The sequence below is a fragment of the Gossypium arboreum genome, chromosome 5 (genome assembly GCF_025698485.1).
Source record: "Gossypium arboreum isolate Shixiya-1 chromosome 5, ASM2569848v2, whole genome shotgun sequence".
Lineage (NCBI taxonomy): Eukaryota > Viridiplantae > Streptophyta > Magnoliopsida > Malvales > Malvaceae > Gossypium > Gossypium arboreum.
In genome coordinates, this window is record NC_069074.1 from 22,323,722 (window position 1) to 22,349,334 (window position 25,613).

At 32.7% G+C, this 25,613-nt stretch overlaps 2 protein-coding genes across 3 annotated transcripts; both read left to right on the top strand.

The window, feature by feature from the left end:
- The first annotated feature begins 950 nt into the window (after positions 1 to 950).
- LOC108451887 (long chain acyl-CoA synthetase 9, chloroplastic-like) lies at positions 951 to 12,019 on the top strand. Of its 2 annotated transcripts, none has more exons than XM_017749590.2 (12): positions 951 to 1,280; positions 2,081 to 2,577; positions 2,721 to 2,801; positions 8,033 to 8,287; positions 8,445 to 8,576; positions 8,704 to 8,877; positions 8,977 to 9,206; positions 9,879 to 9,996; positions 10,417 to 10,548; positions 10,689 to 10,823; positions 10,897 to 11,103; positions 11,582 to 12,019. In XM_017749590.2, the coding sequence occupies exons 2-12, from the start codon at positions 2,134 to 2,136 to the stop codon at positions 11,747 to 11,749; spliced, it is 2,076 nt and encodes a 691-aa protein (XP_017605079.1). In that variant the 5' UTR covers positions 951 to 1,280; positions 2,081 to 2,133; the 3' UTR covers positions 11,750 to 12,019. The 2 variants fall into 2 exon arrangements, with proteins under 2 accessions (XP_017605079.1, XP_052884661.1); XM_053028701.1 differs by lacking the exon at positions 951 to 1,280 and adding an exon at positions 1,505 to 1,630.
- A 3,412-nt stretch (positions 12,020 to 15,431) lies between these two features.
- Positions 15,432 to 17,157, top strand: LOC108451937 (uncharacterized). The gene is made up of 2 exons (XM_017749654.2): positions 15,432 to 15,840; positions 16,562 to 17,157. The coding sequence occupies exons 1-2, from the start codon at positions 15,528 to 15,530 to the stop codon at positions 16,843 to 16,845; spliced, it is 597 nt and encodes a 198-aa protein (XP_017605143.1). The 5' UTR covers positions 15,432 to 15,527; the 3' UTR covers positions 16,846 to 17,157.
- The last annotated feature ends 8,456 nt before the right edge of the window (positions 17,158 to 25,613 follow it).

Sequence of the window (25,613 nt, forward strand, 5' to 3'; positions counted from 1 at the left end):
ACCCAAATTCTATAAACAAAATACAGCATTAATTCTTTATAGAATAGATATTGGAAGACTCATATATCTTTATAGATATATAATTATTCAGTAGATATCTATTTGGATAGTCGCAACTATCAAGAATGAATATAATTATTTACTAATTATTTGGATAATCATATTTTCTTTGTTAATAATCAAATAACGTAATCTTCAATAATAAGAAATACACCTCATAAATAGTAACAACTCTCAATTAATAATCAAATAATATAAATTTTAATTATTTTATAATTTTTCAATGTATAAATATATTTTAAAAATATTTCAACATCATTTTCTTTAAATAAATAAAATTTTATATATTTCAATCGTCACATTAAAGAATATGACAAAACTTATCTAATAAATAAAACCTTAACTCGAATGTTTGAAGAGTGACGAAGGCATGTTACTTTGTTTTATTTGCAAGAAAAGAATATTTATGAGAATATTTTGTTTTGCAAACAATAATTTGTAGGAAAAAAATAATTTTGAAAATTTTGAGGCATATTTTCGATTAGTAAAAGTAGAGAGTTGAATCATAAAATTATGATTTTATATTCTATTTCATGAGAAATTTACAATGGTATATCATACGCTCAAAATGGTTAAGTGATAAATGAGAAATTGATGCTTAAAATAAGTCACTTGTAAATATTTATTAAGAAAAATAAAATTTAAATCTCATATTAGTTAAATATAAAATATGAAATATGTATATATTTGAGAATTTACTTGAAAAATTCTTAAATAACTAAGCTTGAAATATGCACAGCGTATTTAAAATATTTTTCTAAAATCTATATTTAGGTACATAAATGAAATAAAATGTTACTCTTAAAAATATTAAAATTCTAAAATTTGGAGCAAATATTCTAATAATAAAATATTTATAACAATAATAAACTTAACATAGAAAGAACTATAGATTTATTTATTAGGTATAATGTTTTTGTTTGCATGGCAGTTCGCCATCTGTTTGAATTTACAGTAATATGAATCTCAGTTGCCATCTGTTTGGTGACACCCAAACCTAGACACTATCTCACATGCTCGTCTTTTATGTGCGTATATATATTCACACACATACATACATATTGCTGACAATTTCTCATGAACCATCCTGCCCAATGAAAAATTTCTGAGTAAACTGCTTCTGAAACTCCCAACTTTCATTCTCCATCATCTTTTGGCCCAAATTTTAGCTACACTTTTTCTATCCCAAACATTTCCCTTTCTTACTCCAGATTTCGAAGGTATTTTGGATCATGCACGTCTTTATTCCAATCGTTTGTTTTTTTCCTTCTGGATTTTTCAATGTTACCCGTTTGTTTTTTATCTTTAATTTCTTTTTTGCCCTTTTTGAAAATGTGGGTTCTTTGTTCTTTCATTCATTGGACTGCCACTTCTGATTTATGACATATTGTCTGAATTGATATACACACATATATATATGTGTGTGTGCATGTATTTTGGAATTGATGCAATGTTTGTTTACCCATTTGTTTATCTTTAAATTAGCTTTAGCCCTTTTGTTGTTCCTCCGGATGATTGGTCCCTGAAACTTTGCTACGAGGGAAGGTAGAAGCCGGCCAGAACTAGGATGGTGAATAGCATAATACTAGTATATCTGTATTATGTGATTAATATAAAAAATCTGTATTATAATGCTGGCTTGGTTAAAACAATATTGACCTATGATGGTCATAATCATAATAGGAACTTGGGTTTTGTTCTGTCATTGCCTGTGCTTCCTCGTAAGAGTTTCATATTGTAACAACCGATCATGTTAAGACTCTGTGTGTGTGTGTGTACACATATATGCAGTTGCATGTGCTTTTTGTCATGTATGGCTTGGCTGGAACCAGGCAAGGTTTGGTTATGTTATGAGGGATAGAACTTTGTTGTGCTTTTGGCTTGTTTCTACCTAGCTAGTTTCTATTTGGTTTATTGCTATCTTGCAGACTTTCAAGAATAAAGCAAGTAAAACGACTTTGAATTGTTCTGGTACTCTTTCTTGGTTAATGATCATGGTTGGATGTGATTCTATTTTCAGGGTAAATTGAAGAGGTAGGTTCTGCCAAAGCCAAAGCACAAAATCCTTTAAGTATGAATGGTTATATTGTTGGTGCGATTGTCCCCATTGTTCTTGTGCTCCTTCGAAATTCAAGGAGGGTGAAGAAGCGAGGAGTGCTGGTTGATGTTGGTGGGGAACCTGGGTACACAATCCGAAACATTCGGTTTCCATTCCCTCTAGAAACAGCATGGGAAGGTGTATCTACACTTGCAGAACTTTTTGAGCAGGCATGTAAGCAGAACAGCAATAAAAGCTTGCTTGGCACTAGGAAACTGATTTCGAGTGAGGTTGAAGTAACTGAAGATGGAAGATCCTTTGAGAAGCTTCATTATGGAGAATATGTATGGTTGACATATGCTGAAACATTTGCAGCTGTGTGCTATTTTGCTTCTGGTTTAGTTCAACTTGGTCATAAAAAGGGAGAACGCGTGGCAATCTTTGCTGATACAAGAGAAGAATGGTTCATTGCATTGCAGGTCTGACTAATGTTTTCTGAAATTTTCTATTAATTTCCATGCCTGTTTGTTTAAAATTTTGACTGAGATGTTAACTCATGCCAGGTCCTTCCTTTGCCTTCCTTCAAATTAGAGAAAGTAATTGGTACATGTTATTTTTTCAGGCCTGCTTTAGGCGCAATGTTACTGTGGTGACAATATATGCATCTTTGGGGGAGGAGGCTTTATGTCACTCATTAAATGAGGTCCTCTATCCCTCTCTCTGTCTATCTATATCTATACATGTTTGTATCTGTGAAAAAAAAAATAGAATAAAATAAATAAAAATAAAGAACACATAAATTTTACGTGGAAACCCTTTCGGGAAAAAAAAAACCACGGGCAGAGGAGAAGAAAATTCACTATGTCGAAAAATTTTTACTCAAATACAAGAGGAATAGACTATGTCTATTTATAGGCTTGCAAAGCCATATTCTAGTAGGATTAAAACACCTTATCCTAATCAATATAAAATAGATGGAGTTTAATAAGGTTTAAAACCTTATTCTAAAATAAAATAAAAGAAGTCTAGTTCTATATGGATTTTACTTTTATTTTATTTTCCATCGTATTTTATTTAAATAAGAATTTGGGTCACTTAATTCTAACAATCTCCACCTTGACACAAATTCTCAATGAACAAGTTCTTCATCGCGAACTTTCAATAAACAAGTTCTTCACCTCTTCCAAAAACCCTTAAGGGTTTAACTTCAACAATGAACACCAACCAAGTCTAAGCAATGCTCAAACTTGGTTATAGGAAGTGACTTAGTCATCATATCTGCAGGATTTTCATGAGTGCTAATTTTGCTCACAACAATATCACCACGAGCAATAATATCACGAACAAAATGATACCGAATATCAATGTGTTTTGTTCTCTCATGAAACATTTGATCTTTTGTAAGAAAGATGGCACTGACCGTCACAAAATATTGTGCTGATTTGAAGGTCTTCATTGAGTTCACTAAATAGTCCTTCAACCAAATAGCTTCTTTACAAGCCTCAAGAATCGCCATGTACTCAGCTTCATGGTAGACAAAGCGATCGTAGTTTGCAAAGTGGCTTTCCAACTAATTGCACAACCTCCGATTGTAAAGACGTAACTCGTGAGAGATCTTCTTCTATCAAGGTCTCTAGCAAAATCAGCATCAACATACCCTATAACTCCATCTTTAGTTCTTCCAAACTGTAAGCAAACATTAGTAGTGCCTCGTAAGTATCTTAAAATCCATCGAATCGCTTTCCGGTGTTCTTTACCAGATTCGCCATGTATCTCGCTAATCGCGACCGATCGCATATGATAAATCTAGACGTGAACAAACCATAGCATACATGAGAGATCCCATCGCACTAGAGTATGGAACATGTGACATGTACTCAATCTCATTATCGATTGAGGAGATAAGGCCGATGAAAGTCTGAAATGGGTCGCTAAAGGAGTACTAACAGCTTAGCACTCGCATATTGAACCTACAAAGAACTTTCTCAATGTACCCTTCCGACTTAGGTACAATTTACTTGCTTTTCTATCTCGAGAATCTCCATACCAAGTATCTTCTTTGCTGGTCCTAAATCTTTCATCTCAAATTCTTCACTTAGTTGGGCTTTAACCTTTCTTATCTCTCTTTTATCTTTTCTTGCTATCAACATGTCATCAACATAAAGAAGTAGATACACAAAAGAACCATCACTGCTTTTTCTTAAAGTAGACACAACTGTCAAAACTACTTCTTTTGAAATCATGAGAAGTCATAAAGGAATCAAACCTCTTGTACCCTTGTCTTGGTGATGTTTCAAACCGTAAAGGGACTTTTTCAGCAAGCAAACATAGTCCTCTTTTTCGAGACTATAAAACCCTCCGGTTGTTGCATGTAAATATCTTCCTCAAGTTCTCCATGCAAAATGCAGTTTTACATCTAACCGCTCAAGCTCCAAATCATGCATGGCAACAATACCAAGCAAAGCTCGAATCGAACTATGCTTAACAACCGGAGAGAACACATCTGTGAAGTCCACTCGAATTTGATCAGTAACCCTTTGCAACAAGCCTTGCTTTATATCCGGGTTCTTCAACTCCCGAGTCCCTTCTTTCTTTTTAAACACCCATTTACAACGAACAGCCTTTTTACCTTTAGGAAGTTTTACAAGATCCCATGTTCTGTTTTTGTGGAGTGATTCCATCTCCTCTTGCATAGCAAACATCCACTTTTCTGAGTCTTCACAGCTAATCGCCTCAGAATAATTAAATGGCTCTTGATTCGCATCTATATCTTCAGCCACATTTAAAGCATAAGCAACTAGATCAACCTCGGCATACTTCTTTGGAGGTTTAATTTCTCTTCTTGTCCTGTTTTTGGCGATAGAGTATTGCGGTGAAGAAGCAACTCTATTCTCAATTTTTGTACTGGCTTGAGGAGTTGATTCTGTATTAATCTGATGCTCCACCTGCTTTTGGTTTTCTTTATTGGAAGAGTCTTTAAGAGATAAGTTAGGTAGCATAGCAGTTTCATCAAAAACAACATCTCTGCTAATCACAACTTTTCTATTTTCAGGACACCATAACTTATAGCCTTTTACACCAGCTTTATAACCAAGAAAAACGCATTTAATGGATCTCGGTTCCAATTTTCCATTATCAACATGAGCATACGCAGACACCCAAAAATCTTTAAATCGAATAATTAGCGGGATTACGGACCATACCTCTTGTGGAGTCTTTTTCTCAATGGCAACGGATGGAGATCGGTTGATCAAAAAACATGCAGTAGAGGCTGCTTCTGCCCAAAATGACTTCGGTAAGTTGGCATTTGACAACATACATCGAACCTTCTCCATGATCGTTCTGCTTATTCGCTTACGCAACGCCATTTTGTTGTGGAGTATGACGAATCGTCAAGTGTCTCATGATCCTTCGACTTGCACAATCTATTAAACTCATCGAATGTAACTCTAAGCCATTGTCTGCATGCGGAGGTATTTTATCTGCTTTTCCGTCTTTTTCAATCATAATTTTCCAAGACTTAAATGTGGAAAACACATCGCTTTTCGCTTGGGAAGAACGCCCAAACTTTTCCGGAAAATCATCAATAAAGGTTAGCATATAATTAGCTCCACCTCTCGAAGACACTCGGACGGCCCCCACGATCGAAATGGATATACTCCAACGTTTCCTTCGTGTTATGGATTCCTCTAGTGAATCGAACTCTCTTTTGCTTCCCAAAACACAGTGCTCACAGAAATTCAGGTTTGCAAATTCCTTGCCCATTAAGAAGTCCTCTTTGCTTAATTCGCCATGCCATTCTCACTCATATGCCCTAGGCGATATGCCAAAGTTTAGTAATATCATCATCGACAAGGAAGAGGAAGCGACACTACATCACCAATGTGATGAGAACCACAGAAACATATAACTTGGCAATCTTTCTTTGCCCTTTCATCACAACAAGGACCCTTTGAAATCTTTAAAACCCCACTTTCACCGTGTATCTGCACTTTTGAATCAAGAGTACTCAACGAAATTAAATTTCTTTTCAATTCGGAACATGCCGACGTCACTAAGTGTTCGACAACTCCATCAAACATCTTAACTTTAATTGTTCCAACACCGCGATTTTACATGAAGCATTATTTCCCATCAAAACAACACCTTGAGATCTCGTTTCATAAGTTGTAAACCAATCCCGATTGGGACTCATGTGGAAGGTGCAGCTGAATCAAGTATCCACTCTCGCTTACTTTAGAATCATTGATGAAGCAACTAGAAGTTCACCATCGCTGTAGTCTTCTACAACATCACTTCACCGAATTTTCCGGTTTTTCCTTTTGATTCGCAGCCTCCTTTTAATCTTATTTTGTAGCTTATAGCACTCAGATTTAATGTGCCCTTTCTTCTTGCGAAGTTGCAAGTTTTACCTCTGTTTGAAGATTTCGATCTACCCTTAGATTTACCACGAGGATTCCGTTCTGTGTTCTACCACGATCATCATCAACATTCCGGTCTTGTCTCCCACGAACAATGAGACCCTCTCCCGAGAGTTGGGTTTAACCACAAGATGCTTCATCTTATCATACGAGGTTAAAGAATCATAAACCTCATCAACTGTGAGAGACTCGCGGCTATATAAAATCGTGTCTCTAAAGGTTGAATAAGACGGGCAACGAACAAAGTAGAATCAACCCTAGATCTTCCTTATCATCTTGAACCTCCATGGCCTCCAAGTTTGAGAGAATTTCTTTAAACACTTTTAAGTGTTCGTGTACGACGCACCTTCCTCCAAACGATGAGCATAAAGACGCCGCTTCATATGCAACTTGCTTGTTAGAGTTTTCGACATACATATTTGTTCTAGCCTCTTCCATAATGCAATGCGCTTTCTCTTTCATCACATCCTGCAAAATTTCGTTGGACAAATGCGATGTAATTGTGTTAATGCCTTTCGATCCTTACGCTTCTTCTCATCATCTTAATGTCGAAGGCATCTTATCTATCCTAGCAGGGCATCCTCTAGATCCATCTGCAAGAAGCGCTTGCATCTTAATTTGCCACAACGCAAATCGGTGTTGCGATCCAACAATGAATTTCATACTTCAAAGACGCCATTACCGTGATCGAGATGAATAACCCGGAAGCTCGATACCAATTTGTGAAAAAAATAGAATAAAATAAATAAAAATAAAGAACACATAAATTTTACGTGAAACCCTTTCGGAAAAAAAAAACACGAGAGGAGAAGAAAATTCACTATGTCGAAAAATTTTTACTCAAATACAAGAGGAATAGACTATGTCTATTTATAGGCTTGCAAAGCCATATTCTAGTAGGATTAAAACACCTTATCCTAATCAATATAAAATAGATGGAGTTTAATAAGGTTTAAAACCTTATTCTAAAATAAAATAAAAGAAGTCTAGTTCTATATGGATTTTACTTTTATTTTATTTTCCATCGTATTTTATTTAAATAAGAATTTGGGTCACTTAATTCTAACAAGATGTCGATTAACTTTTCTTGAACTAATATTTTTATCAGTCCTTAAGAAACTATATCTGTTCTTAATTTGCTTCCCTCAGAGGTGAATTGCCTTTTCTTATTTCTTACATGTTTATATAAATTGTTTAGAACCTGTCGGTAGTTGATTAACGATTCAATAATATTTGCCGAGTTTATTTTTATTCATTGTAATTACTATGCCTTTTGTCCAAAATTTCATCGCTGAGCTTGTTAGAATTAATACTTATAGTTTTGTTATGTTGGTAATACACTCTTCAAAAGGTTAGCGAGATAACCATGCATCAGAACAGTATTCCCTGCATCTTATACCGTGTGAACCAAGTGGAAAAAGTTGTTCACTGGTTTAATTGGCCGGTGAAGATTTCATGGTTTTGCACGTTTGTTAGTCATGTTTATTTATTTATGCAATCTTTGCTCTGCCAGACTGAAGTTACAACACTGATTTGCGGGGCCAAAGAATTAAAAAAGCTTGTCAACCTTAGTGGACAACTCGACAAGATAAAACATGTGATCTGTATGGATGATGAGATTCCAACTGCTGCAAGTGGTAGATGGGCAGTCACTTCTTTTGCTGATGTCCAGAGAACCGGCTATGAAAACCCTGTTGATGCTGATTTACCTATTGCAGCTGATGTTGCAGTTATAATGTATACTAGTGGAAGTACTGGATTGCCTAAGGTTAGAATGTAGATTTTGGGTTTTGCTTCTTGTAGCCTCTTATAGATTTTGTTGGTAAAAAGATGCTTGCACGATGTTATATCTTTGAGATATGTAAAATTGTCAAGATTAGGTTTCAACAGTGTTAAGCTGCTTCTAATATATCGAATTTGTACAGGGTGTTATGCTGACACATGGCAATATACTAGCTACCGTTGCTGCAGTCAAGACAATTATTCCTGGAATTGGAAGCAAAGATGTCTATCTTGCGTATCTACCCCTTGCTCATATTCTTGAATTAGCGGCTGAGGTATATATGTTGTCTCGAATTACATTACAATTGTTCATTGCAACTTACTTTTGATCTCTGATTATATTCATATTTGTTTACCTGCAGTGTGTTTAAACATATTTTAACATATTTTTTCCAATTGTAGCATTTAATTGTTGCTGTAGGAGGTATCCTAGGATATGGATCCCCTTTGACTCTTACTGATACATCTAGCAAGATAAAACCAGGAACAAAGGGGGATGCCTCCGTGTTAGCTCCAACCCTGATGGCAGCTGTTCCAGCAATTCTTGATCGTCTTCGAGATGGAATACGAAAGAAGGTTAGAAATTTTTACTTTCTCAAACGTATGACTTCTTTATATGTGTGTGTATTTGTGAAAATACGTTAATTTCAAAAAAAATTGAATCTTAAACTTCAGGTAGATGCAAAAGGTGGACTATCCAAGAAATTGTTTGACTTGGCGTATTCTCGTAGATTATCTGCAATAAATGGTAGTTGGTTTGGTGCCTGGGGCCTTGAAAAGTATCTGTGGGACTTACTCATCTTTAAGAAGGTCCGAGCAATTCTAGGTGGTCGCCTTCGATTTTTGCTTTCTGGAGGTGCTCCTCTATCACCAGATACTCAGAAAGTTATCAACATCTGCTTTGGGTTAGTATGTTTTTAGCAATTTGAGTTGATATCCATGTAAAAGTTAAACTTATGGATCGTCTGCTGCTGCTCTTACATACTCTCACACAAACTCATATTCAACATTCAGGCACATTTCTGTAGTTTCGTAACAATTGTTGTTCTAAATTTAATTAAGGTGTTGTTTGATTAACTGAAAATTTTGTCTGCTGGTTTATAAAATATACTATATGATTTTATGCCAGTTTCTCATCTAATAAGAGTTAGAAACAGGATTATTAGCGTACTTTCAATTAAAATATTGGTGTAGTTTAGTCAAATTATATGAAAAAGGGAAATCTTAAATAACATTGACAGAATGTAATAAGTAGGTTTTAAGTACTGTAGCTTCTAAAACAAGTTACCAAACACATTAAAGATGAATGCTTTCATCAAACAACACCTTACATCTTGTCCAACAGGAAGATGCTACTTAAACAGCGATTCTTTGGGTGGAAGTTCTATTTTTTGTCTTAGATGGCTATTTGATATGCTAGTAGCTTAGACATTAACAAGGACCAAAACTGTGTGGGATGACAAGTAGCTTTTTGGTACCATGGAGATACTATCATCATGAAGGACACTGACAGTTATCTCTTCCACACAGATTTAATATTTTTAAGTATCATATTCTCATTGGAATTCCTTTTTCAGTACTCCAATTGGCCAAGGGTATGGTCTAACTGAGACTTGTGCTGGTGGCACCTTCTCTGAGGTTGATGATACATCTGTTGGTCGCGTTGGTGCTCCACTTCCTTGCTCCTTTATTAAGGTAAGAGATTATTATTATTACTACTACTACTAGTTTGACTGAGATGACTGCTTAACATATTTGCTTTTGTTCACTATCTGGTGGTTAAGTTTTGTGGCTTTGCTTTGAAATCAACCAAATAGGTTATTTTAATTTTCTCTCCTTTATTCAGGTTGAAACTGGAAGCTTTGAGCTTGAGGATGGACCTCTAAAGTCTCTCTAAGCTTTGTTTCTTGTGTATATTTTGCATATATATGATTGTGTGTGTGTTTGCATGTGTGTCGGCAATCAAAGCTTTATTTTCCCAATGCTGTTTGCTGTATATGATGATTATTTGGCGGATTATTGCTGTGCTCATTTCATCCTGATTTGTTTACTTATTTGCGTTGGTGGGTGAATTTCTGACTTCGATCATATTGCATTATGTGTTGTTTATTTCAGTTAGTAGACTGGCCTGAAGGTGGATATTTAACTAGTAATTCACCAATGCCTCGTGGAGAAATACTGATCGGTGGCCCGAATGTGACGCTTGGATACTTCAAAAATGAAGAAAAAACAAAAGAATCATATAGGGTACGGTTTTGAACTACTGACCTTCACATTCCCTTTCCTTTTCCTCTCTTTTTTTTTAACGATTACCTATAATGGATCCTCTCTTTTTCCTTTCTATCTCTTAGTTAACTCGCTATTTTTATTTTTTTGGTGCGGAAAAGGTTGATGAGAGAGGAGTTAGGTGGTTCTGTACAGGTGACATAGGACAGTTTCATTCCGATGGTTGCCTTGAGATAATTGACCGTAAAAAAGACATTGTCAAACTTCAGCATGGAGAATATGTCTCTTTAGGAAAGGTATGAATGGATATTTCCAGTGAAACAATTATGTAATTCGAATTTTCCACTGTAACTAATATTTTTCCTACAGGTTGAGACTGCTCTCAGTATCAGTCCCTATGTCGACAATATTATGTTGCATGCTGATCCATTTCACAGTTTTTGTGTGGCTCTCGTGGTGGTTTCCCAACAAATGGTGGAAGATTGGGCTTCAAAGCAAGGCATTACATTTACTGATTTTGCAGACTTGTGTGAGAAAGAAGAAACTATCAAGGAAGTACATTCCTCTCTTGCTCAGGTATATCTTCAAATTTATCCGAAGATTTAAGCTTTGATGAGGGCGCCAGGATATCCATGTACAATTGCAACAAATTGCAACATATTATACTCTTTGCTTTTTGCATATTGCTACAAATTATTTGAACTTGGAGAACTATCCATCGGCAACATTTGCTTTTGCATCTGTTTGTGATCACTCATTTACGGTATAGGCTTATACTTGGATTTTAGCTTTTTTCGAGTGCTGGCTTAGCTTTGATATAGTTGGTAAAGAAATCTTTTTAATTTGCATGTTCTTTCATGCATAAAGCAGAGATATTGCATTCCCTTTACTTTGAACATACCCTCTGTGCAGCTCTGATGGAGAAAGTAGTGAACCGTTGCGCTGCCACGAGAATCTAGGCTTATAATAATTCAATTTTACTTTTTCACTGTTGCTTTTTTTTTTTCCGACCTCTGACCCTGTTTCGTCCATCTGCTACTGCTTTTAATTGCAGACAGCCAAGAAGTCACGATTGGAGAAGTTTGAGATTCCTGCAAAAATCAAATTGATTTCTAGTCCATGGACTCCAGAATCAGGGCTTGTGACTGCAGCTCTCAAGATCAAGAGAGAGGCCATTAGAAGAGCTTTTTCTGAAGACCTGGCCAAGCTATATGCATCATAGTTTCTAGATGCTTTGACTGCTCATTTAGCAACAATCTTGAAGAAAGTAAGACTAATGTAAGATGATATGATCAAAACCCATATTCATTTTCTTTGTTCTAGTTCTTACCATTGCAGTTCATGTTTTGTTCTAAATAAACTACAGGAAAACTCAGGTTTTTGCCTGTCTTCAAGCAGATTGTTAGATTCAAATCACTTTTCTTTGGGTTCGACATGTGTGTATATATCTTTTCTGCTCTAAATAATGTGTCCTTGTTTATACACCTGCAAATCATATCCGTGTTGTGTTCTTGTATACATGTCATGTTTTTTTGTTACTTTTCGGTGCCGTGTAATCTTGCGGTCATCCATGCTGCTGAAACCTACCAGGGATAGCTCTTTAAATCACCAAATGAAATAATAGTGATGAGCAGTTTGTAGGCATTGGGTCTCTCTTAACCCGTCTCAATAAAAGATGGGCTGATGTTACCAAAGTTCAGTGGGAGACTAAAATCTAAATGGGGGAGGGTTGCCAAAGGACATGATGTAGCAAAAGACGAATGAATGCCTTTTGTCACTGGACCAGCCTCCTCCTCCTCCAATGATGTTCATTTTTAACTACTTTAAGATTTGGGTCTTATACTTCTTTAAGGCCATGAAAGCAAGCTATTTGTCCTTATAAATTAGGTATATAACGCTTTTTCTATTATTTTGATACCGAAAAATTAATTGGGTTAAAAAATAGGTGGCTGAGAATGTACATGTCTGACTTTTTTCAGTGTATCATTGACCGGGAAAAAAAATGGGTATAGTTTGAAAGGTTAAATTGTGATATAAGCCTATAAATTATTCAGTTGAGCATTTTGACACGTTGAATGAGTCAATGCAAATGGCGAATTTCTTATAGTTTGAGCTTAGCTCAATTTTATTTTAGTACGAAGTTAAGGTCAATTTAATGTTTTAAGTTAAAGATTAGATTGAAAACCCAGGTGATTAAATAGATGGAAGAGGATGAATTTGTATTTGATTGCTGATTCAATCCTAAAAAGAAAGTAGAAGAAGAAGAAGAAGAAAGGAACACAGTTTACTTTAGTTTTACTCTCTGCTAAGAGATCTAGTTTCTAGTGAATGATACCTCAACTTGTCATCATGTGTAATAATGAACAATGTATTTTGCTTAGTTTTGGGGGAAAACAGAAACTAAGGAAGTAGGAATGGATTTAATTTAATTAATTCATATAATTATAATTAAGATATGATATTTAAGTAAAGAAAACACATGGTGTTGGTTTTGATTTGATATGTACATGATTAAACCCTTTTCATCTATTTACTAATTCAATGGCATAAAAAAAGCCAAAGTGGATTTTGGTTGAAAAGGTCAAAAAGTCTCATGAAGAAGATGAACAAAGTAGAAATTTGTAGTTTGAACCATATAAGTCAATTCCCTAAGCTTTTGTTAGCCTTTCTTATGTTTGAACCATAATTTTTCCATCCAAATTAAATATAATGTGCTTGGAATATTATTGTTGTTGTTATTAATTGTGTAAAGAAGACCTAGAAAAAGTCTTTGAGAGAATATCCTAGTATTAAGGAATTAATTTTATAAAATGGAAAATAAAAATCAATTTTTATTATTAATAATATATAATCCAAAACAATAAATTAATAACATACTAAACATAGTAGTTGATCATCTCATTCATTAGTATATTTAGTAAAGCTTAGAGAATAATTAAGATGGACAAAAAATTTAATTAATTCATGGTAATTTTAAAAGGTATGAGGAGGAGACCCACATCTACAATTTGGTCCATGAAGATGATGATGATGTTCAGAAATATTTGAGTCCTCACCTCACCCAACCCACATTGGAAACACCCTCTTCTCCCCCATGTGACTCCCCTTCTCTATTACTTTTCATTGTTTCCCCCCTTTCACCTTTTTTATTAAAGGAAAAAAAAAAGCTTTTTAGATGTGTTCTCTCATGGACAAAACCTTCACAAAGTTCAATCTCAAAGCAACCTCTTCTCTCTCTCTCTCTCTCTCTTTTTTTGGGTTATAATTTTTTCCCCTTATTTAAGACATTTCTTTTTCAATTCCCTTTACGCATGTACAAATGCAGGAACATACACAGAAAAAAAAAAACATATGTCCATGACAGGAAGCTTGCACTAGTGGCAAAATTATATGAATGATAGGTTTTGGAAAAAAGAAAAAAAAAAGAGAGTATAGGTTAATAAATGAAGTTGATATCATTTTATTGTAATGTATTTTAGAAAAATTAATTCATAAGACAATGTTTTGGGATAAATAAGTTGAATATGTAGAAAAAATTAATTGGATAAATAAATTATTTTAAAGATAAAAGATGAAATTGCGTTCGACTAGATTACTTTTCTTAACAAGTCAACAAAAAAATTCATACAACTAAACATGTTTTTATATTCTTCCTTCAAAAATAGTATATTTTTTTAAATTTTAAAAAAAACAATCTATTTTACTAATTAAGTTTTTGTGAGAATAGGAGCAATAGTATTGAGAACCCCATGTTGAGAAGATTGATGCGAAGGACTAGTGCTTTTTTTTTTTTCTTTCCCTAATTTTCAAATGTCTTGTGCTACATCAATTCCCTGTATCTCGTGCCTTTAAATGACCCCTTAAATCATTTGGGAATCTCAATTTTTGACTTGAAATCTACAATCACAACCCCATACACCTGTTGTATACATGTATGCATATGTGTGTGTATATATATATAACATGAATTGCAAAATATTACTGTAGAAGCCAACTAAATTACTATTTTAACTCATTTTCATGGTACTTACGTTTTGCTTTATCAGGAGTTGCTAAATTATTCATTACATTTACCATCCCCAAATTTTATATCAATAGCAACCCAACTGCCGTACCAATACAACTATGGAAATCTTACCAACAATTTGGTAAAAAAAATTTTATTTAAGTGCCAATCTCACCAACAAATCAAAACTATATTCTTTTTTTTTTTTAATTTTCCTAGGAATTTGTCTAAATGAACATTTATATCAAAATTAAGAACTTATAATTTCAACCAATTGAATTTTAATTTAATTATTTAAATATTATTATTAATATAATAGAACGTAAATTCAATATTTATTCTTGGAAGAAAAAACTTTCACTTTCTAAAATATAACTATCTTTAAAAGACTGTTTCCAATAAATAAATCAACCATTTTCTTGTTAGACCGCAATATGGTAAACGTTTTCACTTTTCAAAGCAAATATTAGGTGGTCAAAGAATTGGCTTTAAAGTAGATCAAATTCCCTGGTTGAATGGATGGTTTATCTTAAATATATATAATTTATTTATTTTTATAATTAAATAATTATAATTATTTATGTATACTGTGTAACATAGTATAATACGCTTGTTATTTTATTTATAATAATTAAATGAAATAAAATATTTATATATAAAATTTAAATTTAAATATAAAACATCCTTAAAAAGGAAAACCCCCAATTTACCACTGCGTACTCTGGTCTAAACTTATGAGATGGTAGGGGCCAACCTCATTATTATGATCGAAAATTCGTGTATATTTATATTATATTCGTATCTCGTGATCATATTTAATAATAATATATAAATTTTCTTTTTTCTTTTTTTTTTTCTACACAATATAAGAAGGTATAGGAGCAGCAATTCATGTCCTTTTTTTTTTATTATAGTTTTGTCTTTAAAGGAAGAGTTCACATTAGCTTCTCTTTCGTTTCCAGTCCAGTACAACCCCCCCCCCCCCCTTTTTACTATGATGAATGGGTACAGGGAAGACAATTCATGCTGCTATTTCCATCCTAAACAAGTAGTTATTGGGGTTTGCCCTTTGTGCTTAAACGAGAGGCTTCTTGTCTTAGCTTCAAAGCAAGGCCAGCGCTCTTCATCTTCATCCTCTACCAGAGCTGGCCGTAGTAGATTCCTTCAAGGTGTTTCACAAAAGAAACCCCACATTTACCTCCCCAACATCTTTGCTTTTGGTTCCCTTCTCAATCGTCCTCAACCTCACCTCAACCATTTGAAACCTCAAGATTTCGATGATCATGATGCTTCTACCAGTCAGGAAGGTATTTCGATTTCAACTTGGTCTTGCAAAAACTGGGTTTTTTTTTTCTTGGGGTATGTGTGTGTTCTTGAATATCAATTACATGCATGCATATGTCTCTTCATAGGCAAAATTATTGTCTGTGTAAATGACAAAAGTGTGGTCAAAGCTAGAAATTCAAGAATCTTATCCTGTTTTCTTCAGCTTTCCTCTGCAACTTCCACCCCCCCCCCCCCCCTTTTAATGTTCATAGTAAAGTAATTCCCTTGCATGATTGGTTTACTCATGGGAATGCCATTAATAGTTTTTTGGAAAATCATAAAATCCATCCAATTATGCATATAAATTTATCCATCTTTGCTTTAGCATCTGACCAGTATCTGCAAACAGAAATTTTCAAAAAAAAAAAAAAAAAAAAAACTTTCCTGTATCATTCCAGATATAACCAAAACAACACCACCATATATCTGTTGGATGATTCGTGCAAAATCATTCAACTTCTTAGTAATATGAAGACAACAAATATCATTACAAATTCATCTAATCATCCATTAAAAACGGACCCCTTTCATGTCAAGTCTTGCTAATCATGTCCTCACCTTATCAAATTTTGATAAAACATGGCTTTCCTTAACATTCTTTTCCTGGCTATATGTTGGTCTCACCATTAATGTAGCCAACTACCAACAATTGTTACTTTTAATTCCTTTTTGAAAACCCAGATTATACTTGTGTATTTGCAGACTCATTTATCTCAATCAAGTTCGAAGAGAATGGGGTTGGTTCATGGGAAAAAGGCAAAGTTTCAAAGGTATCACTTGAGCATTGCAGCATGTCGTGGAAGGCCAGCTTGAGCAATAAGAGTGTGATAGAGCATCCCAAACCAGGTGGGAAACTGAGGTGGCGAAAGCGGATGGGTCATTTGTTTCAGCTGGTAAGGTGGAAGAGGTCCAACAAGGCTGAGGGAGTTAAGGTTATGAAGAAGAGCTGGATAACACGGACTCTCACAAAGAAGACTAAAGAATAAAAGACTCCCTTGTTTTTTTTTTTTTTGTATAGAAAGGGACAGTAAGTAAAGTAAAAGCTAAGCTAAGGTTTCCTCCGCCATTGCCCATATGTGTGTGTTGGGGCTATCGTTTTGGCTTTAAAAAAGTTGATTGGTTTCTTCTTCTTGTATTCTATTCCAAAACAGAACAATATTGTTACGATGTGCCATTCATTTTAGATTGGACCTAAGACAAGAGCACGTTTTTAATGCAAAAACAAGTATTTGTATATTTTAACCTTACAAGTGCCAATAGGATCAAAACCCTTTCTCAAGTGAGGAATTTTTTTTTTATATTTCTTTCATTAATTTAGTAACAAGAATACTTATTTTATACGAATAATTGTTGAGTTTTAAACAGATAGGGAAATTTTCACAAATGTTGCTTAGATTTCTGCCAGTAATGGAGCAGGCGTCTTGCTTTGGTTCAAAACGGCAATTTGTCCCCAAAGTTGTTCCAAGTTCTAACTATCAACCAAAGGGACCATTGCAGTTAGGACCACAATGGAGTGGACGAAACGTTTCCACATGAGCTGAAGAAAAATGAAGACGAAACAATATCGCTGCATTGCTTTCAACCAAATACGTCACTAGATTTCCTCTTTATACTATAACGTAGGAAACATTTTCATTGAAATGTATCAAAATTCAAATGGATTAATTATCCTCCACTATATAACCATTTTTTCAATTCAATGTCTTAAACTCGTAACATCAAATTCAGTTAAATTATATAAATTGGACCTGATCAAATATCAAGCTATATATCAACTCCGAATGCCTGTTTAAAGGGTTTGAAAAAAAATATTGAAATTTGTTTGAACAGTAAAGTAAAGAAATGAAAGTGTAATTATTAGTGTAGTAGTTATTCTTTCTTGTAATTACAAAAAATTATAATTCATTGGACATGCTTGGCTAACAGTATCTGTATAAATTTTAATTACATGTACATAATTTATATTTTAAAAATATTAATTATTATAAAAATATTAGTATGAGAATAATAATTTCTAAACAAGTAAATAAAATAAAATCATCGATATATTATGTTAGTCTAAAAGATAATATGATTCCTAATAAAAATTACAAGAAAAATAAACATCGTATGCAATTTTATCTAATTGTTCTAGTGCATATTTATTTAGTTATTGACTGAGTTCTAGTACATATGCTCCTTATTATCATTTATTGGTCATTGACTGAGTTCATCACCATCCGAATTTGAATATGCATCATTAAAATTATCAGTATCTCATTCTTCTATATACACTTCAAAGTATAAGCCTTCTCAATTCCACCTATTATTAAAATTATAAAATATGTTGCATGTTAGTACGACTCAACATTATTTTATTTTATACTATACTAAGGTGATGTTAATATAATAAATATTTTTAGAACAATAAATATCTTCTTAATCACATTTTAATCTCAAATTAAAAAAATTATTATTACATAAAATCATAAATTTTAACTATAATTTCAACATCTTTTAAGTCAATTAACAATAAATAAATCTTTTTACCAATAATTTATAGATTAGCAACTTGTTTGGGAAACATTATTTTGGGTGGCCATTGATATTTAACCACCCCAAAGAATCCTCAACTAAAGTAGTTGAAATTAACCGCTGTATCCTCCATCACTTGCTATTGTCAAGCCATTTTCTCCAATCTGCATAACTTCCAAGGCAACGTGATTTGAATGTATAAAATATCTTTTTCTTTATTCAGAAACATCCATAATTCCCATTAGTTGACCCTAGACTTTGAATTTGAAAACCCATTAATTTTCCTCTTAATCGAAAACAATATTGTAGAAAGTTCCGCAACACACTTTTTATTAATGGACAATATTATTTTTTAGGCATGTAATAAAACTGTACTACTTTATTTATATATTTATTTTTTTCAAATTAATATCATACATCTTTTTAACACTAGATAAGTTTCATTTAATAATATTTTAACCATAATTAGTATTGGTTAATTAAATAAAATTAATGTTAAAAATTAAATAAAATTAACAAATAATAATAGTAGCTAGACTTATCTATATGTGGCCCAGCCAGAAAGCTTGGAGAAAAATATAGACCTGAAAAATATGTTTGGACAAAAAATAAAGCTCGTTTAGAAAATGAGTCAGGTTTCGGGTAAAATTTTTGGGCTCAAGTCCAGCCTGCTTCGAGTTTGCAAAAAAAAAACAACTATTTTTTCCACTATTTTGATCTTCTTTCCCCTTGTTTTGCTATGATTTCATTACTATATTCCTACTATTTTGTTGTTATTATTTAGATATTGTATAACTCTTATTTTATTGTTAATTTTACTATTATTTTAAAGGCATTTGCTTATTACGTTGAACCTATTTTAGTGTTATTTAAGTACAAAGATTTTGTTAATTTATTTTAATTTGTTAGAAAACATTTATTTTAATGTTTTTAGTGTATTTGATGTATTATGTATTTCAATCTTTTTATAAAATAAAATAATTTTTAATACGGGCGAGCCATGCTAAGGTTTTAGCATTTTATTAGAGATGGATTAGGGCAAAATTTTGAGCCTATTTTTCTGGTTAAGCTCGAGCCTAGAATTTTGTTAAGACTCAAACCCGAGCCGATTCATGGACAACTCTAATAGTAATGCAAGGTTTATGGGTTTTTTTTGTTCAACTAAATTTTTATAGCATGGTTAAATTAGGATTTAAGATTTTAAAATTTTATAAAAAAAATTAATTTATTAATTTTGGAATTAAAAAACCATATACACTCTAAAAAAATTTATGACATTTTTTCCCCTCCGTTGAGTCAAAGGGCAAATGGGTTAAGGTACAGTGAGACTTAGACCTGTTCATATATTTAAACCGATCCAAATTTATCCAAAACCAGATACGTGTTGGGACAGATGATGAGGAGAAGTAGGAAAGGCAGGGAGTGAAAAGGACCCTCAAAAAAGCATTCAATTCATTCATCCACCCAAATCCCAAATACATAAGGTGATCAGAAGAATAAAAAGGGAAACAGCTTTAGTTTATTTCTTTACCTCTAAGATACAGAGGGGTCTCTCTCTCTCTCTCACAATTCAAACAAGCTTTAAAAAGAGTAACGACACATGGTTTTGTGTTACACGACTCAAAATTTCTATCCAATATAACCAAATTATAAAAAATATTCAAGACTTTAACACACCTTCTGGTAGCTCTCTTTCCAATGGTCCACATTACACCACCTTTATGATTCCTTCTTTTATTTTCAAATTACCATAAAAGAATTTAACGCCTATATTAAGTTCTCATTTCAACTATTTGATGGGCACCTACTTGAAATTCTAATTCAATTACTATCTTATATTATTTTAACATTTATAAACCTTTACCTTTTTTTTTTTTAATAATCTCCTTCGTGTAAAATATTTCAATGAGATTATTTGGTTATTTTATTGGATATGTCTACATTAGTTGGTTTATAGGTTCCCCAGGCTCTAACTCTCACATATGCTCATATTCCAATGAGATGCACATGTGAAAGCCTATGATCATAAAGCATGGGAATGGAATTTTTTTTTAATTGCAAATTTACAATTATATCATGATCAATTTTAAGAAATTTTTGATTCCTTATTTTATAGTCAATAGACTCTTTAATAAATTTGATATCGTCCTCGTTAAAAGTTTTGTTTAGTATCTCTGTCAACAATCTGAATACTTAAAGAGACAATAAATTCATAAAGTAAGAATACCTTATTAGATGTCGAGAAGGTGAACCATACACAATTTTGCATGGTTGTACTTGAATTCATACCCTAAAGCTATAAGGCACAAGTTCAAGTCTAACGTGCATAATCATGTGTTGTTCACCTGTTTAAATATCAAACGAGGCAATCATGCTTTATAAATCTATGCTTAAAGAGTACTCCCAACAAATACGAAAAGCAAAATCCTTGGAAGGAACAATACCAAATTTGTTGAAGAGTTTGTTTAACTTTGTGCAAGTGACACCTTACAAATTTCTCCTAAAAATGTTAAAAATCTCTGAACAATTAAAATAAATCTAGATAAAACCTATGCATAATCAATTTGAAGTTCTCGTGATGTCTTCTTTGCCATTAAACTGATTTTCAAAAAAGTGGAGATTTAGAGGTAGAGATTTTTATCCAATGTCTTGTAACAACATAAAAAAATAATAATAATAATAATAATAATCCAAACTCTTTGTTGAGATCTCAAATATCAGAAATCAAATTCCATTATTATATATACATATTCTGATTTGTAACTCGATTCCTTGATGTCTGATGGAAAATTGGAAATGAGACCTCATTCAATGATCCGTGCACTGAGACCCTAGCTTTAGGGGCTCTATTTGAGGCATCAATTTTCTCCTAATTTTGGCATGTATACTAGACAACGAGAGACCCAAATCAAACACAGTGATAATATCCTTTCAGTTTAAGACTTTATTTATTTATTTAATAATGAAATTTAAAATCAAATAGATCGAACTTTTAAATAAAAATTCTTAATCTCATTTTTATCCACAAAATTTATTATTTTAAAAAACATCAGTATCTCTATGCAGATTATCTTTCCTTTATATACAAGTAATTACAGGAAGAAAAATATAATTCATAATCTTAAAATATTAAAGTTTCTTTTGTTTTTCAATATATAAAAGTTTATGTTTTCATATTTGATATGTAAAAGTATGCAATATTTATAAATAAAATAATATATATTAGAAAAACGAAAAAAGATATACAGAGTGTGTGGGTAAGTAACTGAGTAATTTCGAGCCATGTGGGTAGGGCAAAAAGACATGTAACAAATCAGACAAGACATATATAATTGTTAGACTTGACTCAATAGCTTCCAACAACTTGTCCAATCACAGTGTGCCACCGTAACTTTGGAGTTGTGTCTTTGGAGGATGTCTCTTTCTCTCTTCTTTTTTGCCTCTGCCCATATTTCAAGTCCCAATGTTTGACTTTTGCTTACCCCTATATATATAGCATTTTTTTTTTGAACCTTGGGCTAGGTCACATGCAAATTTAATCTCATTACCATCAAACTTAGGGATTTAGTAAAATTGTCTTAACCAATAAAAAAAGGGTAAAATTAGATTTACTTTTTATTAATTAATAAAACTTTTACATATTTAAGCTTTAAGATCTCAATTCCGATTTTATATTTTTATAAATTTATGCATTCTCCTTTAAATTTAATCTGATTAATTAATTACTTAAAACTTAATGCTTCTGATAATTAAATTTATTAAAATTATAATTTATAAAAAAATGTGTTTAAGCTTTATTCATATATTAAAAAGTATTATTACAATCTCATGAAGTAAAAATCACAACCTCAACCTGATTAAATCCACCCATCACCAAAGTTGAATATAATCGAACTTGTTATCAATACCTTGCCACAACAATCTCACTATATACAAGTCGCTACTTCAACCTCACTAAATCCACCCCTCACCAAAGTTCATCAACTTTCTTCTAAGCCAAATATTCGAGAATTAAATTTAGCCAACCTTAATTTGATTCATTTTAAAGATACTTTACATGCCTCTAGATCTGTTCATAGGCCGGGTTCGAAGGCCTACCCGAAATTTAGGAAGACTTGGGTAAAAATATTATGCTTGAATAAAGAAATTAGGCTCGTTTAAATTATGGGTTTGGCTCGAGCTTGAACATTCAAGCTTATATTAAAAAATAAACTTATACTAAATATATAATACTACTATAATGTAAACATTAAAATAATATTAAAATGACTATATAAAAATTTTAATAAATAAAAATGTATAAAATTAATAAATATTGAAATAAAATAAAAATAAATATTTTTTAAATGAATTTAAAAAATAATATGGACAGGGCTAAAATGGGTTTGGATTCATCTTTTACAAATATGGGTTGATTTAGGCAAAATTTTAAATCTATATTTCAAGTCGAAACAGACTTGAACAAACATAAAATATGTTAATATCATACTTAGATCTGATCCAATATATGAACACCAATAAATGTCTCCATGTGAACTATCATCCGAACATCCTCCTACTTTTTCCCTCAACAAAACTAAACATATGTTTGTAATTAATTACTATATTTAATATTAAATCACATATCAACATATAATTTATATTTAAATTGAATAATTAAATTCAATCGGATTGAATTACACCAATTTCTAATTCAATATTTTGAATATTATATATTTAAGAAAAGGAAGTACGAGACGATATCCAAGAATTTGAGCACCACTTTCATCACGTTAGGAGGGAAATTAAAGCAAGTTGCGTGACGTCAACAAAATACAAAATTGAATTGTCTCCGAACCAAAAGGCTATGCTACAAATAAAGCCTATAATCTATTTGATTTTATTTGATTTTCTAACGTTGGGTTTCATTAAATCTAATTAGGTTATAAATTTAATTTTTGTTCCATTTTATTGGACCCAATATTTCTGTAGTTGGTATGCATCTTTCGCCATATGATAATCATATCATTTTCCTATAATCACCCTATCATTTGAGTCTTTCTTCGAAAATTACTGGATCTTAGTGGCCCAAACATTTATTATTGGACCGACTGAACCAGATTAATTAACCAAGAAACTTACAACAATCGCTCTTAGAGTTTTTTTTTTTTTTTTTAAGTTTCACTGCAACGAAGTTAATACAATGTTGGAGCAATTATATGTAGAATGTACAGCGGCTGAAGAATTGGGTGAAAACTAGACTAATTGAAAAGAATTAGATTAAATTTATACAAAATATAAGTATAAAGTGAGAGACTTACGCATTATATTTGTAGGTGATGAGATTTAAACTCAAATTTTTAAAACTCAATGTCTCAACCTACCTTTTATTTTAATGCATACTTTTTGAAGTTTTGAATATGAATACTAATAAATCTTTTAAATAGGATTAATTAATCCTGAGATTACAATTAGAGATTTAAATAACAATTAATAAAATTTTTAAAAAGTAACAGATTATTCCTTGTTACCGGATGTTTGTTAGGTCGAGTTATAAGTGTTTTATGCTCTAAATTATGGTTTTGGGTTTGGATTTAGGTTTAAGTTTGAGTTTTCTAACAAAAAATATAATTGGTTGAGTTTTATGTCGTTTAAAAATTTAATTCAGCATAATTTCAAATTTAATCGGGATATAATGTGACTAGGATCATACAAAAAAATGTATATATGTCTTGAATCATAATAAAATACGATGCGAAAAAAAAGAAATAGGAAATGCATGGTAATGCTTAATCTCCTATAGCTTGGATGGGACAATGGAAGACAAGGAATGCGGGTTTTGTCTTCTTTTAAGGTCAGTCATTGCGAAAATGGAGCTATATCGATCTTTAAATAGCTTGGGACAAGGCAAGTGTGAAGCATTTGTACAGTCCCCCGGGGGGTAATTCTGAGGAAAAATAAGTTTGTCGGCAAATAGAGTTAACCCTAACATGATTTCCAGCATAGTGCCATGAATGATTTTTTTTGGTACAATAGTGTCATGAAGGATTGATCACAAAAGGAGGATTTGAATTTATACTGTAGTTCATATACATGTATTACAAAAAGGCAGCCTTGATTCTGTTTTTTTTTTGGCTGGATGTTGACACTTTCTGGTTTGTATGCATTGTCTTGATTTTTTTCACTAAATTTATGCAAAACTCTTGGAGCATGGGGATGGGACCCTAATGTTGCAGTAAATGGAGCAGCTTTGCATTGAAGACTGGTGATATAACATGTTATATAGAGAGAGACATTTATGAGAAGTAATTTCAGTATCTATGCTTTAATCAAAATAATCTTGATAAAAAGATGATTTGAAGTCGTCCTTTCTAAGGGAACAGATGGATCTGAGAAAAAGATCCTGCGGAAATTGAATGGGGAGCAGGAGGTGTTATATATGCTTAATCAAAATATTACTTTTGACTGAATTTATGTTATATAGATTATTTGTCGGTGTTTTGCTAAGTCTAGGTGGGTGCCATTCAACCCAATTCCTCCACAGAGAACGCTGCGACGTAGTTATACTTGCCCCAATCCATCAGGCGACGCTCAAATACCCTAGAAATTCCCATAAAAAAGAAGAAGCCTTATTTGATGTTTAATCCTTGAACTTATTAAAACAATTATTTAAAAGCTGATAAGAAATGGTCCAACTATTATATATTTAAAATTTAATTCGATTTCTCATGTGCAAATCGAATGTATGATTAATAAGCTGAGAATAAGATTTGGATAAAAGGAATAAGAAAAAGAAAAATGGGGTTGTGGAAAACTAATATGGTGAGCAATTATCTCAAAAGGTTTGAGTGCATGCAGAGGAGAATAAACGTGGACGTAAGTTATTGCAGCAAGTGGAAGGTGTGTCTAAGTTGAACTTGAACAACCGCTTGCTTCAGTTTCAGATCACTTCATTGGGGGGGTATAGAGCAGCCAGCCAGCATTGTCCTTTCCTGCTGTTGCAACATTTGTTGACCAAAATTAAGGGTAACCCACTGGCCCCGTATTTTGTGGAATACGAAATGATGTAGCTCCCTCCCAAACACATTGCTACCATTTATGGCCCTAAAACAACTGCCATGGGCTCATTGATGCTGGGTAAGGCTAATCTTCATTCAGTGCCGAGTTTAGCTACCTAGCTAGGATCTTATGGCCCAGACTTGTTCAATATGACTGGACTATCTTACTCTTCTGCCGATAAAAAGTATTTAACTTTGTTTCT

Excerpts from the sequence above, each read along its gene's own strand:
- LOC108451887 (XM_017749590.2), top strand. The coding sequence starts at position 2,134 with ATGAATGGTTATATTGTTGGTGCGATTGTCCCCATTGTTCTTGTGCTC. Across the intron at positions 10,549-10,688 it reads AAACAAAAGAATCATATAGG|GTTGATGAGAGAGGAGTTAG; the intron begins GTACGGTTTTGA and ends GGTGCGGAAAAG. Across the intron at positions 10,824-10,896 it reads AATATGTCTCTTTAGGAAAG|GTTGAGACTGCTCTCAGTAT; the intron begins GTATGAATGGAT and ends TTTTTCCTACAG.
- LOC108451937 (XM_017749654.2), top strand. The coding sequence starts at position 15,528 with ATGATGAATGGGTACAGGGAAGACAATTCATGCTGCTATTTCCATCCT. Across the intron at positions 15,841-16,561 it reads TGCTTCTACCAGTCAGGAAG|ACTCATTTATCTCAATCAAG; the intron begins GTATTTCGATTT and ends GTGTATTTGCAG.